Source organism: Mangifera indica, chromosome 8 (assembly GCF_011075055.1).
Source record: "Mangifera indica cultivar Alphonso chromosome 8, CATAS_Mindica_2.1, whole genome shotgun sequence".
In the NCBI taxonomy this organism is placed as follows: domain Eukaryota; kingdom Viridiplantae; phylum Streptophyta; class Magnoliopsida; order Sapindales; family Anacardiaceae; genus Mangifera; species Mangifera indica.
Genome location: NC_058144.1, coordinates 3062233 through 3079762, shown reverse-complemented (window position 1 = coordinate 3079762; position 17530 = coordinate 3062233). Strand labels below are relative to the sequence as shown.

At 32.9% G+C, this 17530-nt stretch overlaps 4 protein-coding genes across 6 annotated transcripts; 1 reads left to right on the top strand and 3 right to left on the bottom strand.

Moving 5' to 3' along the window:
• Window positions 1–2718: 2718 nt before the first annotated feature.
• Window positions 2719–5229, bottom strand: LOC123223113 (transcription factor MYB111-like). Its single transcript, XM_044646194.1, has 4 exons — window positions 5207–5229; window positions 4940–5090; window positions 4735–4864; window positions 2719–3756 (listed from the first exon to the last, which is right to left on the bottom strand). Exons 2-4 carry the CDS (start codon window positions 5085–5087, stop codon window positions 2856–2858), a joined length of 1179 nt encoding a protein of 392 aa, XP_044502129.1. The 5' UTR covers window positions 5088–5090; window positions 5207–5229; the 3' UTR covers window positions 2719–2855.
• A 2599-nt stretch (window positions 5230–7828) lies between these two features.
• Window positions 7829–8511, bottom strand: LOC123223372 (UBP1-associated protein 2A-like). The gene is made up of 2 exons (XM_044646529.1): window positions 8070–8511; window positions 7829–8016 (listed from the first exon to the last, which is right to left on the bottom strand). The coding sequence occupies exons 1-2, from the start codon at window positions 8509–8511 to the stop codon at window positions 7829–7831; spliced, it is 630 nt and encodes a 209-aa protein (XP_044502464.1).
• A 1745-nt stretch (window positions 8512–10256) lies between these two features.
• Window positions 10257–13920, top strand: LOC123223807 (dnaJ protein ERDJ3B-like). The gene is made up of 10 exons (XM_044647188.1): window positions 10257–10637; window positions 10728–10876; window positions 10960–11092; window positions 11514–11625; window positions 11926–12042; window positions 12193–12279; window positions 13121–13180; window positions 13259–13336; window positions 13462–13533; window positions 13650–13920. Exons 1-10 carry the CDS (start codon window positions 10558–10560, stop codon window positions 13806–13808), a joined length of 1047 nt encoding a protein of 348 aa, XP_044503123.1. The 5' UTR covers window positions 10257–10557; the 3' UTR covers window positions 13809–13920.
• Window positions 13921–14150: 230 nt separating this feature from the next.
• On the bottom strand, window positions 14151–16626 carry LOC123223808 (transcription initiation factor TFIID subunit 13-like). Of its 3 annotated transcripts, none has more exons than XM_044647191.1 (7): window positions 16370–16625; window positions 16172–16219; window positions 15491–15627; window positions 15331–15368; window positions 15088–15147; window positions 14928–15002; window positions 14151–14519 (listed from the first exon to the last, which is right to left on the bottom strand). In XM_044647191.1, exons 3-7 carry the CDS (start codon window positions 15594–15596, stop codon window positions 14409–14411), a joined length of 390 nt encoding a protein of 129 aa, XP_044503126.1. In that variant the 5' UTR covers window positions 15597–15627; window positions 16172–16219; window positions 16370–16625; the 3' UTR covers window positions 14151–14408. The 3 variants fall into 3 exon arrangements, with proteins under 3 accessions (XP_044503126.1, XP_044503124.1, XP_044503125.1); XM_044647189.1 differs by having other exon boundaries at window positions 16168–16219; window positions 16370–16618; XM_044647190.1 differs by lacking the exon at window positions 16172–16219 and having other exon boundaries at window positions 16370–16626.
• Window positions 16627–17530: the final 904 nt, after the last annotated feature.

The following is a 17530-nucleotide window of genomic DNA, read 5'->3' as shown; positions in this document are numbered from 1 at the left end:
TTGAAATTATTAAGCGCTGTATTAAAATTTAAAAATTTTTCAAAACACCCCAACTCTTTTGAATTTACAAAAAATCCTCTAACATTTTTTATTAACACCCATAATTTTTTAAAAGTTAAATCATCCCACAAATGTATGATTATATTTGTTAGTATGAGTTATATGATAATTTAAAAAAATTAAATAATTAAAATAAAATGATAATTCCACTTACTAATAATTGGTCTTTCTGTCGAACCCAATTACTTACTAAACCTCTATTAAGTTAACTATTTTTAATTAAATAAGGGAAAACGTTTTACATTCACTTCAGTAAGTTCACTTTTTTTTTTCATTTTTATGTAATCTTCAAAGGTATTAAAATAATTAAAGTCATCTATTAATAATGGACTTTAAGAGTATTATTATTATTATTTTACTTTTGCATTTTATAAAATTTTTTAATAAAAATATGATAAAAAAATATGATTAAAAGTGGTTAAATATGGTTTTTAAAATAAACAATATTATATAAATTTATTCATATTTATATATATTATAATATGATTGAATGTTATTTTATTATTAATTTAAATTAAAAAGCATTAGTCAACTCGCGCTACAAAAACCCCATGCAAATTTATGTGGAGAACTGAGAAAACCAATTTGCCCACTATATTTTTTGAGAGTATTTTTTTAATCAAACTGCCTCTGAGAGTTTCAAAAATCATCATTTAAGGCCTAATTATCATATTACACCCCTATGAATCGAAAACACTGACCTTTGCATCCCATAACTTCTTTTTCTAGTTTATCGAAAAATTAAGGAAAAATCCTTTAAAAATTTACCCAAAAAAAAAAAAACACTCATCATTTGCTTTGCGTTTATGATTAGATATAAAAATAATGTGAGAAATTAAAAAACTTTTAAATATAAAACATAATGAAAATTTTCTTGAAAAATCCAAATGGCATTTATGAAACCCTATTAGAGTTCTCATTAATTAGTTGTAGATTAATTACATTACACCTCATAACTTTTTTTTAAAAAATTTTTTCTATAGAGCTTGGGTATATTTGTCTAATTTTTAAACAAAAATTATGCTTAACAACAAAGAATAATTGGATTAAAAATGTCATAGTTGTCCAAAAATAATTATATTATACATATGATGATGGTGAATTTTAGAACAAACTCAAACCATACATACTAAAGTCAAAAGGCATTCAGGGAGCGACTAGTCGTTTCTGGTGAAACTTCTACAAAGTCAACTAATATATAAATAGATCCACATATCAATCATGAGCTATCGCTTATGCCTAGAGAGGCATAGGGTAGGATCAAAGAATTTAGTGTGAAAAGCTTAGGAAAAAAGTAGAGCACGATTTGTGCGCACTCCAACCCATTCATAATAATAAAGGGCTTTGATGCCAGCATGCAAGCATCCTTAGTAGTTGTTATATGTTTTCGTGAATAGTTAATTTTTAATTAAAAATAAAATAATATTTAATTATATGATGATATATTATTTATATATTTCAACTATATATAAAAAAAAATGTATACATAATATTATTCATTTCGAAAAATATAATTGAGATCGTGAATCCTTCAATTAAATTCAATGAAATAAAGTTAGTATGGGCAATTGTCCCATGTATTTGAGAACATGGAGGAGGCCATAAATCAGTTATCAATGCACCTTGCATATTTACATTACACTCGACATACCCAAAAAGATGCATCAAGCATTGCAGTTGTCACGCTCATGCACATTAACTGCAAGCACAACATTACACAAATTAACAAGCACCAAATGCCGAAACCTGTTGAATTAAAATGTAAAAAATTATTATGTTGATTTGCTGTGCACTATTTGACCAAATTATTAGAAGAAAAAAATTTAAAAAACACTGTACAATAAGCATTTAAACAAACATAATATAAAACAAACATTTTAATTTAAACCAACAGCATTATTATTATTATTATTCATTGTTGTCTTTAGAGCCTGCAACAACTGAAGTCCTGCGTGCAAGATTTAAACTTGAATCAACGGCATAAAAGCTTGCAACATGAATCAACGGTGGTTTAAACTTGTGAAATCGGAGAAAGTCGTCTCTTGCAGCAATTGAAGTCCTATGTGCACGGCAAAGAAGAAGAAAAAAATAAAACTTTTATTTCCTATAAAATCTTAAATTGGGTTGGACCGCGGTTCAACCACGGTCCAAACAGATTTTAAATTTAAAATGGTTCTGTATGCTACAGTAAATATCTACAGTACCAATTCACAGTTCGGCTGGTTCGGTCCGATTTTTCAATCCTTGATGCTAATTGTACCTGTGATGTATTTTCAGCGGTCTCATGCCCAGCGGCCAACAAACTCGGTGGCGGGCCCCTTAACTTCTCACTGAAAGCGAAGCCCCGTTGGGTTAATCATTGCCGTCCTATTTCCCCGAAAGTGGCTAATTTACATTTTTCACGAATCATAATATATTATTACAAGCATATTATATTAGAAAAGCACACCTTTAGGCACAGAGATTATGAACATAAACCACGTGTCATTGAAAAGATTCATAGGGAATATTTTAGATAACTGAGGCCTGAGGGCAGACTTTAGGTTTATTAGCAATATAATCTTTTAATTATTATTATTAATTTTAAGTAAGCAATAAATACTTAATCAAGTTTACTTGGCTTCCAAAATAATATCAAAGTTTATGGGCCATAGGACATTGATGGGTTCATAATCATAGCATAACAAAAATTGATTTGATGATCCACCTACTGTTCTCACAATCAACTTCATAACACAATAATACAAAACAATGAAAAACGAAAAAAGAAACCACCCAAAATAAAGATGGATCATCTATAAAAGAAGCCAAGCAACCATTGCATCTTGTTTTTCATGATCTATATCTTCAAACTTGCTACTCTCTTCTTCCCACAACCAAGATATAATTTCATCAAATTGCTGATCATGCCCTAGAGCAACATTTTCCCAATCCCAATCATTATTACTGTCATCAAAACATGAAGTTAATGAAGAACTACTGTACCAGTCACCTTCTTTATTTGCACTTAGATTAGCAGTACTACTTAAGTTTCCGTTTTCTATCTCCCCATTGAAGTTCGGATCCATTAAACTATTTTCTCTCACTGCACTCAAGGTCAAGTCCCCATTTGGATCCAGTAGTCCATCGTCCATAATGTCATTAAGACACAGCATCTCACCATCAATGCTTTCATATAGTCCAAAATTTTCGGTCTCTTTCTCTTTACCACTGGCGTGCAACACTGAATTACAGATGGTTATGTCTTCTGTAGGGTTTAATACTTGCCTTTCTCTCTCCTCACTAGAACACAACATTTCCTGTGCGGCAGTCTCTTGATAAGGACTTGCCAAAGCAAGCCCTTCAAATGGATTCAACACCAAGCAGCCTTCCTGGGCACAAGGCCAAGTCTCTTTCTCTGTGGCTGGCAAGGGCATAACTTCGTCGACAGAAACAGTTTCTTTTGGTCGCTTTTTGGAATCACTTAAATCTCTTTGGATATAATAACTTTTGTTTTTCTTCATTGCCCATCTACTCGTTCTGCCTCCTTTCCTTTTCGTTGGAAAGTCAAGCTTGGCTACGTCAGCTGATATAAGCCCTACTCTTTTGCCGGAAGACCTCCAGAAAGTGTAGATTTTTCTACTCAAACGGGAGTTCCAATAGTTCTTTATCTCGTTGTCTGTTCTTCCCGGTAAATGGCTTGCTATCAACGACCACCTAATGCGATATCACAAGTGTTCCCCATAACTGTTAAGCTTCTTGACTTGTCATAGGCTTACATTATGAAGTAGAAGCAAAATAATAAACTCAGTTCCGGCATGGAAAACCGGGTTAAAAAAGGAAAATCAACTCTATTCACTGTAAACCTTTTTATTTAAACTGATTAATCTATGTGAATATATTTTTTTAAATAAAATAATATTTAATTATATAATTATATATTATTTATATAATTAAATTATTAAAAAAAAAAGTGGGTTCGCAAATCATTAATGCTCGACGACCCTTTCCGTCAAAAGGGTACAAAAATGTTCTCTACAGTCCCCCCATTCCCAAACCGGTGTTTTCGATTTCAAACTACATTATTGTTGATTAATATCATTAAATTTTAAAGAATCATATTATATTTTCAAATTAAAGATTGACGTGGACATCATCTGCCTTATAAAATAAAAAAGTGATAGTTTCTCTTATAAATTATTACAATAAAACTACGTGACATGTAAAAAATATATATATATATATATATATATATATATATATTATTAAATAATTTTTAATTAATAAATAATAAAGTAATATTTAATTGTATAATAATATATATAAATATATTTATATAATCAATATATATCTATATATATAAAAAAAATTAATCAAATTATTATAGCATTTTGACTTACCTAAGAGTCAATAAAGTAAATCTCAAATATAGATATTCTTAAGTTTCTAATATGTTGAATTGTGAAAAATGTCAACATTTTAAAAACTAAAGGAGAAAAAAAATTTCAAACTGAAATTAATAGATAGAATCAAAAGTGTATTATTCAAGAAACACCACTGATTCAAGCCGGAGAGAGATGGGTTGGGAGAAGTAAATTATTTTGTAATATTATTTGAAAAAGATATGTTGATTTTCTCTTAAAGAAAACTTACTTACAAAGTTGTTCTATATGTAAAATGAAAGAGGAAACTAACCGGTTTCCCAATGAAGCACGCAACTTAATGATGATGTCTTCCTCTTCTGCAGATATGTTGCCCCTCTTCAAGTCGGTTCTCAGGTAGTTTATCCATCGCAGTCTACAGCTCTTTCCACACCTCAGTAACCCTGCAAACGGTGGACCACCATCAGAAATTAAGTAACTACGTTAGAAGAAAGGCAAATAAGAAGGGTTTTTTTTACCTGCATTCTTGGGAAGTGACCTCCAGGACCCTTCTCCATTAGTTTGAATATACTTTTTCAGTATCTCATCTTCTTCTGCTGTCCATCTACCTTTCTTCAATCCCACTTTCTCACAACACGGAGCTCTCCCCATGATTCTCTTATTCATAAACTACAAGGAGAACAACACGCAAAATACAAATGCCAATAGTCAAGTTTAGCTTAATTTGCGGACTGAAGAAGAAGCAAGAGTGTAGTACTGTGACCAAGTTGACGTAGTTGACTTACTATTGCCTCTACATGTATAGAAGGTAAGCGAAAGGCAAAACTGCAGGTTGAATTTATATTTGAAGACACCATAGATGTGGGCCATAGGATGGAGACGTTTATGTGGTGTGAGATTATGCCACGCTTGCTCCAAGAAAAAGACCACCGTCGTGGCATCTCCACCGTCGAGAGCCTCCTGTGGGGATTCAATTTCCCACGTCGATAACCCCTCTACCAAAACATTATGTTTGTCCCCTCATTTCCTAGTTTAAGACCCAACGCAAAATTTTCTCATTAGCTTTTATTGCTTCAACGACCTTTCGTGCTTGGGTTAACCGCTTTTTGTGTCTTTTATTTAAGATTCAAAAGAAAACACCTTATCGTTAACAAAATTATATTAATAAAATAAAAGCCTTTTTTTTTTTTAAATATTTACATTTTGGGATTTAAAAGTTGAGATTGAAGTTGTTTACGTAATTACATATTTTATTATTAATTTAAAATTATTTAATTAATAATGGGATATCTTCCATCTGTCCACGTTGATTCGTCTATGATGATGATCACTGGCTTCCAGTAAGGTCATAAAGAGAAACATATTCATAGAAAATGCATACGTAAATATTAATAGACATTATCTTCTCATTAATATATTCGATGTTATTTTCTAATTTTAAGAATACTATTTTTTGATGTAATTGGACGGATAGATTCCTGGCTTCATATAATGAGATTAATATATTGATTTGACGCATTGTTCCATCGCCGTCACTTAAATTATATATATTATAAGGCCAAAACACTTATTTACGTGAGCTCGGTCTTATGTTTATCAATTTTTTAAAATTTAAATATTTTAAAATTTTTTATTATTATAAAAGATAAAATTATTAATTAAAAAATTTATTTAAATTCATATTTTAAAATTTTTATCTATTAATCTCATATTTTTTAAATTAAAAATTAATTATTTTTTTCAAAGTTTATGTTATAAACCCTCATATTTTTTTTAATATATAATTATCTCTAATTTTTTAAAAAATTTCAATTTCAACCTTTTAATTTTTAAATTTTATTATTTTTTTCTTTTTGACCTTTTTTATATGAGATAAAGATAATTTATCTTTATCAAATAATTAAAAAATAATAATAATAAAAAAAAAGAGAATTGATGGTCGGAGATAACGAAATATCATTAAAAAGAAATAAACAAATTTGTAAGAGAAAAATAATTATTTTTTAAAATTTAGATAAAAATTATTATATTTATAAATTTAAAAGTAATGAAATTTTAATTTTTAATATTTTTAATTAAATAATAATTTTATATTTAATAATGTCAGTTAAATTTAATAAAGAAATAAATATTTAAATTTTAAAAAAAAAATGAGTGACACGGAGTTTGGGTAAAGACAAAAACCTTTTGGTTGACTGGCGGATAAACATTGCCGTCATCTCATAAATTGAATATGTTGCAGCACACCTAATGATGATGTTTGTCGACACCATCAAACTTTTTTAAAGTTGCTTCTGGAAGTTTGATATTTGTATTTCAAAGACAAATAATCGATAACAGAAGAAGAAAAATGAAAGAAAGCGCATTTGTACTGTATCTCATACGTGTGTCATTTTCAAAGTTTGTTGGAAAAAAGAAATTGAAATAATTTCTCAGTTGAGGGATGTGATTTGATCAGGTACCCTAATGTTAGTCAAAGATGATAATTTGATCAAAATTTAAAAGCTTTACTTTTTTTAATTTTAATAAGAAAAAGGTTTTATAATAAAAATAAAAAAATAAAAAAATTTATAATTAAAGATAAAAATATATGTGTCTCATCTCATCTCTCCCCTCTATTGTTTTTGTCCTGCTTTTATTCTTATTTTTTTATTTTTTTATATTAATATATTTATTTAAAATATTAATATATTTTATACTTTTTATTATATATATTAAAATAATTAATATATAATATTTATGAAATTTAAAATAATAAAATAATTTTAATTTATATTAATTTTATTATTTAATATATTTATATTATATTTAAAAAATAAAAAAAATTTCACAAATAAAAAAAAAAACTACGGAAAATCCTTGTCCTCGTGTCCATATCCGCAATGAAGTACGCTGCCATCCCTAATTCTAAGGTGTGGGTCATATTTTGTCATCAGCCATCATCATAGCGACGCTAGAGTACTAGCTTTTGTTTGTTTTAAGTATACATAGAATTGCGTACCCAAGTTATAAGTAAGGGCATTTCGCTTTCAGCTGGAATTAGAGATGACAATTTAGACCCGATTTTAGGGGCCCCGACCCTCCCCGACCCTAACGGGGAGGAGATTCCCCGATTAAAACGGGGAAAGGGGTGGGGATGGGGACGAAAAAAATCCCCGTAATCGGGGACGGGTCGGGGACGGGGATACATATATCCCCGCCCCGCCCCTCCCCTCCCCGCCCCGCCCCACCCCCGCCCCTCCCCTCCCCCTTCCCCTTTCCCTAAATCTAATATATTTACTAAAAACTATAACTTTAATAATTTTTATTACAAAATTACCACCTATCTTTTAACCCTAAATCTCATTTTCCTTCAATTTTTCACTCCACAGCCACACACTCCCTCTCCCAGCCAAAGCTTCCATTTTTCATTCCACAGCCGCACACTCCCTCTTCCAGCCAAAGCCTCCATTTTTCTCTCCACAGCCACATATTCCCTCTCCCAAGAGGCAGTATACTACTCTTGACTCCTTGAACAAAATCAATGCCCTACACATTACAGGCGCTGGACTTGCTGAAGCGTTATTATTATTATTATTATTCTTAGTACTGCGACCTTCAACAGCAACAGAGCACAGCAACTTGAAACCATCAAAAATTTTATCAAACCCCAACGGCCCATCCTCAATCTCCCATATTTCGCGAAAAACGCCCTGAGCTTCTCGGCACCAATCTGCGGCCCCACATTCGCCACATACAATTTTCGAGCACTCATCTCAGAACCCGGCTGGTTCTGAACAGGTCCAGTGGAAGCTAACTGGCAGGCGGCGATCCGATTTCTGATCTTCTTCTGCGGCTCCTTCAATGCCTTACGCACAGCGGCGTGCGTCTTGAAGAGGACAAAACCGTAGCCTTTAGAACGACCGGTAGTTTTATCGGTGACGACATTGCATTCCTCGATGGCACCAAAAGGTTTGAGAGCAGCGATTAGGGTTTCATTAGTGGCAGCCCACCCAAGGCCGTGGACGAAGATCTCGCGGTGGACGGGGATTCTTCTTCTTCTTCTCCTGATGATTCTTCTTCCTCCGAAGATGACTGAGATGATGTTCATAAAATATTGAAAAATTAAACTTGGGTATGAGAAGGGGATTTTTCCCCTTGGGGACAGAGAAGAGATGGGAGGGGATTGTGAGGGGATTTTTCCCCGTGGGGACGTGGAGGGGATGGGGAAGAGATTTTCCTTCGCGGGGAGGGGACGGGGATTATTTGTTATCCCCGTAACGGGGACGGGTCGGGGACGGGGATTGATATCCCCTACGGGGACGGGGACGGGGATTGATATCCCCGCCCCGCCCCTCCCCATTGCCATCCCTAGCTGGAATGAGGCGTAAATGATAAAAACATACACACCATAATTGCGGCCAAAGGAATATTTTCCGCTCTAAGCTTGGGAGAACGATAAATATACATTATAGTATTTTAAATATTTAAATATTTATTTATAAATTAAATTTTGTTAAATTTTTTTTATTATAATTAAGATTAAAATTAATATTTATTATAAAATATATAATTTTATTTTACCTTTCTCTTAATATTTTAAAAATTAGTAACTTCATTAATGCTTAAACAATTTTAATTTTAAAAAAACGTCTATTTTCTCTATCATTGGTTTTTTTAATCCCTTCTCTGACCATCACTTGTTTATAATGATTTTTCATTTTTCTTTTATTCAATCGATTGTTTTTTATTGTCAAAATGATTGGGCAACACATGGGGTGAAAGGAAAAGATCTTTGGGACACCGTGTTATAAGCCCAACAAAGGAGAAATCATGTTGCATCGTCACCAAAGAGAAGCAAGAATTGATAGAGGCAAAGGTCATTAGATTTTTGAGTAATTTGAAGTTGAAGGGGTGGGATTAAACTAAATTTTTCAAAAGTTCATGGGGCGGTTGAAACAAAAAAGAGATGAAAACCTTATATTTGAGAGAGGAATTTGGCTTTTTAAAGTTAGAAAATTTTATATAATTATAAAATTATTAGTTTTTAAAACTCATGGATGAAAATATAAAAAATTATATATATTTTTTAATATTATTGATAAAATAAGAATTTTATTTTTCACCTAATTAAAAATTTGAATTGAAATTGACTCATAGATAGGTGTTTAAAATTTTGAAATCCCATGAACGTGTATTTATTTTTACATTAAAATTTGGTCGGAAACAGTCCTTTAGCCCATAACTACCTTATGCTTTAATATATGGAATATTACCTTGCATCTTCATTTTCATCCCCCAGCACCCTGAAGCCTTACACCAAACCCTAAACATAACAAACTCTTCAACTATTGAGATGAATGGAACCATAATTTAATAAGATTACCTATCACTGTTATAGTACAATGTTATTGGACTTGTAGTTTGGGTTGGGCTGACAGTCCAAAGCTCAATAAATATTCTTGATATAAGCAGGTGTCTAGCCCTTTTCGGTTTAACAAAAACCAAAACCCATACAGTTATCCAAAGAAAAAAAAAAAGCCGAAACCCACACAAGGTTTTGAAATATTGAAAATTCACCAAAAATTTGACAAGCATTGAGGATTAATATATATATATTTATAATTTTAGGTAAAATTATCAAATTACCTCTACTGTATGAAGAGATCAACTTTGTTACCCAAGACACTAGCCCATCCTTCATTTGGAAAAGCAGGAAAAGAATGATCGAGAGCTGGGTACGTTTGCGGATGGCAAAAGACGGTGTCGTATGCTAAGTAAACATCCACGTGGCTTATACTTATTGGTTGAAACAACCATAAGCTCACGCTTATTGGCCAGTATCTACAAGGAACACGTTGCAAAAATTAGTCAGTAGTCAAGTTGTTGCTTTGCCTCCTACTTCGTGTTTAACTTTAGGGCCAGTTTCAGGGGACGCTGCACCAGGGGCAAACAAAAGCTAAAAAAATTAAAAAAGAAAAAAGAAAAAGAGCCACAATAATAGCGAGAGCGAGAGGAGTTTTAGCGAAGAATTGTGATCTCTTCTGCATTTTTGATTTATAGGTAATAATATAATCTCAAACTTTCACAAGATCTTAAAGAAACCCTAGATTCGTACTTTGGAGAGATTTTTCATTCTCTCCTGATCCATTTATTCATGGCGCATCAAGGGAAAAAGATTGTGTTCCTATTATGTGTTCTTTGTTACGCTCTTACTACCATTACTACCATTTCCGGGTAAGAATTCTTATAGATGTACATCACCTTCTTTCTCTCGCTGAAAATTGTCGTGTTTACGCCTGAAATGTGTGTTTTGAATTGATGCAGGAAGAGCTATTATGAAATACTGCAAGTACCGAAGGGAGCATCCGACGAGCAGATCAAAAGAGCTTATAGAAAGCTGGCATTGAAGTACCATCCTGATAAGAATCAGGGCAATGAAGAGGCTAACAAACGATTCTCTGAGATTAGTAACGGTAAGTTTCATTCCTGTTTAATTATTTTATGATGTTTATAATTTTTGGAAATTTTAATTTTAATTGATTTGGTTGGTTAATAGCGTACGAGGTTTTATCCGATAGTGAGAAGAGAAATATATATGATAAGTATGGAGAAGAGGGGCTAAAACAGCATGCCGCCAGTGGTGGCAGAGGTGGAGGCATGGGCGTCAACATTCAAGACATTTTTAGCTCGTATGTCATTTTGAATCCTTTCATTTTTGTAAATTGATTTAATTGTTAAAAGTTTCTATTAGTGGTATATACATTGTAATAAAATATAAATACTAAAACAATTAATCACCGAGAATGAATTTTTTTTTACTGAGGCTGGAGTCTGTATTCTATTGTGTTTACATAAATGTTAGTAGTGCCACTGTAACTGTATTAAGAACATAGGTATATCTATTTATAGTACCATACTACAAAACATAAATTTGGATTTATCCAATGTTATGCTAGATCTCAAGAATGTAATTATTTCTTGTAAACTAATGTCAATTTTCTGTTGTGCGTTTCTTTCGCAAGTAGTAATTAGTAGCAAATGTAACAGTAATTCTAGTGAATTTTGGTTCAAGAGTCTGTCATTGCTGACAAGATGATGGTTTCTTACTAGTTTCTTTGGTGGAGGTACAATGGAAGAGGAAGAGAAAATTGTTAAAGGTGATGATGTGATTGTTGAGTTGGATGCAACGCTAGAAGATTTATACATGGGAGGTTCACTGAAGGTAAGAATCTTGAATGCACATGGTATTTGTTAGCTGCCATAAGAGCAGTTTAAAAAAATCTGTTGGTCTCATATGATGTAAGATATGAGGTTGGTTATTGCTTTTTTTTCAGAGGAATTTGTCTTGTGCACGTGTGACTATTACATTTCAAACCCGTAGTCTGAGGTTTTATTGGAGAGAGAGATTTTTTTTTTTTAAAGCTAGAAGATAGGTAAATGACACAAGTAGAAAATCAAAGGGGAATATAAATTAGTTCATTGTTGGTTTGTTTTCAGTTTTGATATGTGTGGTATTAACTAGGTTTGGCGGGAGAAGAACATCATAAAGCCAGCTCCAGGTAAAAGACGGTGCAACTGCAGAAATGAGGTCTATCATAAGCAAATTGGTCCAGGGATGTTCCAACAGATGACTGAGCAGGTATTTATGCGTCTAACAATTTAGTTGGAAGGCTTATGAAATTTTTTAGTCTACCTAAGCAAAAAGATTGTTGGACACATTGATTATTAAAAGCTTGGCTTTTCTTTCTTTATTTTCAGCTTTATTACATTCTCAATTATCATCTTTTAGGTCTGTGAGCAATGCCAAAATGTCAAATATGAGCGGGAGGGGTATTTTATCACAGTTGATATTGAAAAAGGAATGCAAGATGGACAAGTAAGTTGTATACCGTTTATATGTGATATATAAGATTATTTTTTATGGAAGTTTATACTGAGGGGCATGTAATATTGTCATTTCCTTTTCTTTTTTCTCCTATTTATGTGCCCTTCTAAGTCCAATTGTCCAAAGTCGAGCCAGTATCTGCAATGGTAATCCTTTTCCCCAATTGATGAAACTTAATGTTCTTGCCCTGTGAAAATTTGGAAGAGTTGATTTAAAGCATTGACCTTAATGTGCAGCCCATTCCCTCCCCACTACTTCAGTTCATTAGCATTTATCAAATATAAATGGCAATTAGGATTTCTGCTCAGCTAAAACTCTTGAGGGAACCTTGGAATTATGAAAGTTGTATGCCTTGTTTATTTACTAATGATGTCCCATCAGTTGTAAAACTCTGCTGATTAACACTCTTCTATAAATTGAATCCAAAGTCATGCATCTCTAGTCCATAACTAACTGGAATTTTTCTTTCACTATTTTATCTATCAGAAGTCAATTCAGTTACTTGACTATTTTTGTGAAAAGTTGCAGTTTGCTTTGATAAACCATAATTACACATTCTGTATGAGCAAATTATTCACTTTATGGGCTTGCAGTCTGGTGTAAGTATATGAGCCAGTATTAATAGCTTTTTTGTTTTAGAAAATATGTAACAAAAGTTGTGAATCATTAATTCAATACACTCTTGTTCCTCTGAGAGTAGATCCAACATGTACCATTCACAAGGCACATTAAGTGTGTCGAAGTTTCTATAAAATACGATGTGCTATGTTTTGTGCCCATTTATTGTTTTTTGTTTTTTTCACTTGGCTTTTCCAATTCAAATGTGTTGCAGGAGGTGGTTTTCTACGAAGATGGTGAGCCAAAAATAGATGGGGAACCTGGAGATCTGAAGGTTAGTTTTCAACCCTTGTTTCTAATTTGTCTGTTATATTCACTTTGCAACAGATGATAACTCTCACACTCTTTGCAGTTCCATATTCGCACAGCACCTCATGATACTTTCAGAAGGGAGGGAAATGACTTGCATACAACTGTCACTATAACATTGGTAAATCTCATCTCTAGTAATATCGTTAACAATTTATATTTTGACAAGAGTAGGGGGTTCTTATCCCTTTTGAAAAAAAAACCATCCAGTCTCATCAGATTTCTGTTACTGCTGGCCTCCTTTAGGTTCAAGCTCTTGTAGGTTTTGAAAAGACCATTAAGCACCTCGATGAACATCTGGTGGACATTAGCTCAAAGGTAAGCATGAGCATGACCTTTAAACCATTTGATATGAATGTTGTTATTGCTTAAATGATCTGGGAGGGGATCAACTCTCAGACTTATTTGATGACACGCTTGTATTCCTTATTTAGGGAATCACTAAGCCCAAGGAAGTGTTAAAATTTAAAGGGGAAGGAATGCCATTGCATTTTAGTAACAAGAAAGGAGATCTCTATGTCACATTTGAGGTTCTATTTCCCACATCTCTTACAGGGGATCAGAAGAAGAAGATCAAGGAAGTTCTTGGCTAGGATTTGTAGAATTAATGTTTCTTTTTGGGTTCTAAGGTATTCCCACTCCCATTGTAACATGACAAGATTGTGTAGGAAAATACAGGAGCTGAGGTTTTACACTCTTTCTTCACCTTTTTTCCACCGTTCATTAACCATTAGTGCAAAGCCTAAAGATGTCTTTTTGCTGTAGAACTTTTCATTGTCTTTCATACCGTTGGCCTTCCGGGCATAATATTTTTTTTTGCCTACATGAGATGAAATGAAAATTGCAAGACTAAAATTATGTATTGCTCCCACAATAATCTTCCTAACTTTTTTTCAGTTTTGCATACGTTTTCATGATTTCCCAACTGCCACTGGTTACGATATCAATATAAAATATCCTCCATAAATAATGTAGCTTGTAAATACAGAACAGTTCGTTTATCTAAGATGAGAAACCCTAAAATGCGCCTCACTTCATAATTAAGGTCACTTGCAGTGAAAGAACCTCAGGCTTAAGCACGCACACTAACTTGATAGGAGCATCTCTTTCACTTTACATACAAAACAACAGTTTCTCAAAGGAAAATGAATCTGCATAGCACAACCATCCCATCTGTAAGTCTCACATATCAATCACTCTACTGACGCCAACTTCTCTTCATCAACCTCAAAAGCTTTCCTCGCTTGTTTGAGCTCCTCTTGCATTGACAGCAATTCTTTACAGCGGTTAAGTTTCGGCAAATCCTGCATGGTCAATGAATTCAACTTCAACCAATTTTTCAATGTGATGACAGTTTTCAAGAACACTGAAAAAGTATACTTCTAGAGCATCACACTTCCCCAAATACAGAAGTAAGGACGATTATAATTTACCACTTCCCAGTATCCAGCAAATCCAAGGAAATATCTTGTACTAAAATTTTACAATATAAAATTTTAAATGTAGTGCTAAGATTCTCTTCCAGTCTAGAGGAAATGGGCATTTGGTGGCATAAACAACTGAGATTTTTTCATACAGTTGAAGTTTATTTATGAAGGTGAAATGGAGTTTCTTATGTTGGATAAGAAGAAAATAACATGAAAATCCAATTTGGGTTAATCAACTTTTCCATTAATAACCAGGTGAACTTAACAAGCTCTCACGAGATATACCTTTCTGATTAAATACAGAAAATCCTCAACTGATAACTTTCCCCTCTTTGATCCAATATCCTGCGCTTTATGTGCCTGAAGAATAAAGTGGCATACATAGCTATCACACCTACTATGCATCTTATGAGAAAAAAAAGTACTAGTCCGAAAGAATGCATACCAAATCTGTGACATATTCCACAACTATGTCCTCCACAAGTGCCACAGTTTCTGGAAGTGGCTGAGCGACACACAACGAAAATTCATAAATGAATCAACTAGACAAAGAATAAAATAGGAAAATGCATACATATACATTCCAAATCATTAAATTTGACATTTTTGGGCAACACAATTCAATGTCCTAATCCTTTAGAAGAAGAATACAAAAAACAAAAGTTGAAAGACAGATATTGCTACTTACGTTAGGATCATCACCAAAACCATACATCATGTGCTGCACTAAAGTTCCAAACAAAGTGCATCAATTAAAATACAGAAACCGCAATAGAACCCCTACAAAATAGATTTTCACTAATATAAGAATTTAAAAAAAACACTTAGGCATTTGGCCATATACTCACAATCTTTTTGAAAGACTCCACGCTTGCGCTTGAATGAAGTTGTTTCATTAGGCTGCGAGGATCCTGCTTTTGATTTTGAGGATTGCCCAGCAGCAGAGTTGCTCATTTTTTATGCACAATATTGCTCCCTTCACTACCTGTCTCAGAAATCAATTGCATTGAACAGTCAAATACTACATTCACAACAAAAATAGCTAAATTATATAATTTCAATAGTAAAACTCCAAGTAGCATGAAAATGGAAACGTGGAGAAACGTGTAAATATTAAAAATATAGGGTCTTTTTTATAAAAATTACTGTAACCTATATTTTTAAAAAAATACATCTACAATTTAACACTCAGAAGATGGACGGTATTTCTCCTTTCCTTGGAATTAAGTCTAATCATTCATACCCATTATGCAAATTCATGTCACAAAATTTGCTCTGCATAAACCCAAATGCAGAATAAATAAAGTCACAAAATCCTCAAAGCACAGCACAAAGACTGTCATTTTCAGAATCCTCAAAGCACAACTCAAAATCCTCAAATTCACAAAATGCAGAATAAATAAAGGCTTCTAAAGCACAACACAAATTCACAATTTTCAAAATCCAAATCTCATAAACAAGCCAACAGTCAAACAATCTAAAAAACAAGTCAACACATCACAAAGATATAAGCTTTGAAACATTCCCACCAAGCGATTGAGGTCTGTCACACTACACTTGGGCTGCTCAGCAAGATTCTGAATCGACAAAAAAAAAAAACTATTCTAAATTTATGGCTAAATTACCTAGGAACTCAATAATTATTCATGGGAAAAGAATTACAGATTACATAATTTACATGTGTAGAATAAACTATGCTAAAATAAAAGTTGCAGCAACATACGAACCTAAAGCATGAAGCCGGCGACCGAACAGACGGTTGAAGACGGAAGAACTGATGAAGCCGTTGCCCTTCGAATACAAACAAGTCAGCGTTTGAGAACTGACGAAGTCCTCGATGCACTGATGTCTGATGACGCCGGATATGCCTTCGCCGAGACTTTGAGACGCCGGAGACGGAGAGGATTCGTGACAGGCTGACAGCGATGGAGCGGAGATGGTTAGGTTTCAGGGTTGCTTAATGTCTGGCTTTCAGCGTCAAAGGGGAACGAGTTTTGTTCCTCTTTTTAACTCAAAGAAACGCGTTTCATTTTTTAAACTGACAGAAACGATCTCAAAACGTTTCGTACCGGTTTCGGGCAGTTCCAAAAACGTGGAAACGCGCCTCCGTGCTTCCTAGGTAAAAATAATAAAAAATTGCCGTGTGGCCATACTAATTTACAAGCATTGGGCATTCGCCAACTCACTGGCTCTATCATACCTGTGACCAAAAAAACCCTAAGTTTCCCCTAAAGATGCTATAAAGTTCATATAAACAAAAATATATAATTAGTTATTTTATCAAAACTTGGACAGAAGAGAAATAGTCATTTGGCCAAAAATAAGGGTCATTGTGTATAAATGAGAATCACATAAAAATTCAATAAATATAAAAAAATATTTATTAATTTAATATATCTTATAATACATATGATATAATATATCATAAGATACGTATCATATATAATATGATATTGATATTCATACATAATATCCCTTTGATGATTAAAAAATAATAAATAAACTTTAGCTAATTTTAATAATGAGAAAAAAACTGGTTGAATCAGAATATTCATTACAATAGTTTAAAAATATATGCATATATAAATCTAAAAATAATCAAAATTGTGGGTTTCTTCGTATTAAATTGATTGATTCAATGGTATGGAATTCTCAATGTAAAATAAAATAATTAAAACTTGGAAATAAGAGTATTTTTGGCCTCTTGATTTTAAAAGTTATCGTGTTTGTCGTTTAAGAAAACAAATAAATAATCCATCAATGTACCATTCATTTAATAAAGAAAATATGCTTTTAATACATGTTTTTTTTCGCTGGCTGGTTGGCGGTTACTCATGGATCAAATCATTATGACTGCTGTGATACTGCATGAAAGGCCAAAGGAGGAC

What these genes read in the sequence shown, in the direction of transcription:
- LOC123223807 (XM_044647188.1), top strand. Translation starts at nt 10,558, where the DNA reads ATGGCGCATCAAGGGAAAAAGATTGTGTTCCTATTATGTGTTCTTTGT. An exon ending in ACATGGGAGGTTCACTGAAG is followed by an intron (nt 11,626 to 11,925) that starts GTAAGAATCTTG and finishes GGTATTAACTAG; the next exon opens with GTTTGGCGGGAGAAGAACAT. An exon ending in CAACTGTCACTATAACATTG is followed by an intron (nt 13,337 to 13,461) that starts GTAAATCTCATC and finishes GGCCTCCTTTAG; the next exon opens with GTTCAAGCTCTTGTAGGTTT.
- LOC123223808 (XM_044647190.1), bottom strand. Translation starts at nt 15,596, where the DNA reads ATGAGCAACTCTGCTGCTGGGCAATCCTCAAAATCAAAAGCAGGATCC. An exon ending in TGGAATATGTCACAGATTTG is followed by an intron (nt 15,003 to 15,087) that starts GTATGCATTCTT and finishes TTTATTCTTCAG; the next exon opens with GCACATAAAGCGCAGGATAT. An exon ending in TTCTGTATTTAATCAGAAAG is followed by an intron (nt 14,520 to 14,927) that starts GTATATCTCGTG and finishes TTGACCATGCAG; the next exon opens with GATTTGCCGAAACTTAACCG.
- LOC123223372 (XM_044646529.1), bottom strand. Translation starts at nt 8,511, where the DNA reads ATGAACATCATCTCAGTCATCTTCGGAGGAAGAAGAATCATCAGGAGA. An exon ending in ATTGAGGATGGGCCGTTGGG is followed by an intron (nt 8,017 to 8,069) that starts GTTTGATAAAAT and finishes TTGCTGTTGAAG; the next exon opens with GTCGCAGTACTAAGAATAAT.
- LOC123223113 (XM_044646194.1), bottom strand. Translation starts at nt 5,087, where the DNA reads ATGAATAAGAGAATCATGGGGAGAGCTCCGTGTTGTGAGAAAGTGGGA. An exon ending in GTCACTTCCCAAGAATGCAG is followed by an intron (nt 4,865 to 4,939) that starts GTAAAAAAAACC and finishes CACCGTTTGCAG; the next exon opens with GGTTACTGAGGTGTGGAAAG. An exon ending in CGTGCTTCATTGGGAAACCG is followed by an intron (nt 3,757 to 4,734) that starts GTTAGTTTCCTC and finishes ATATCGCATTAG; the next exon opens with GTGGTCGTTGATAGCAAGCC.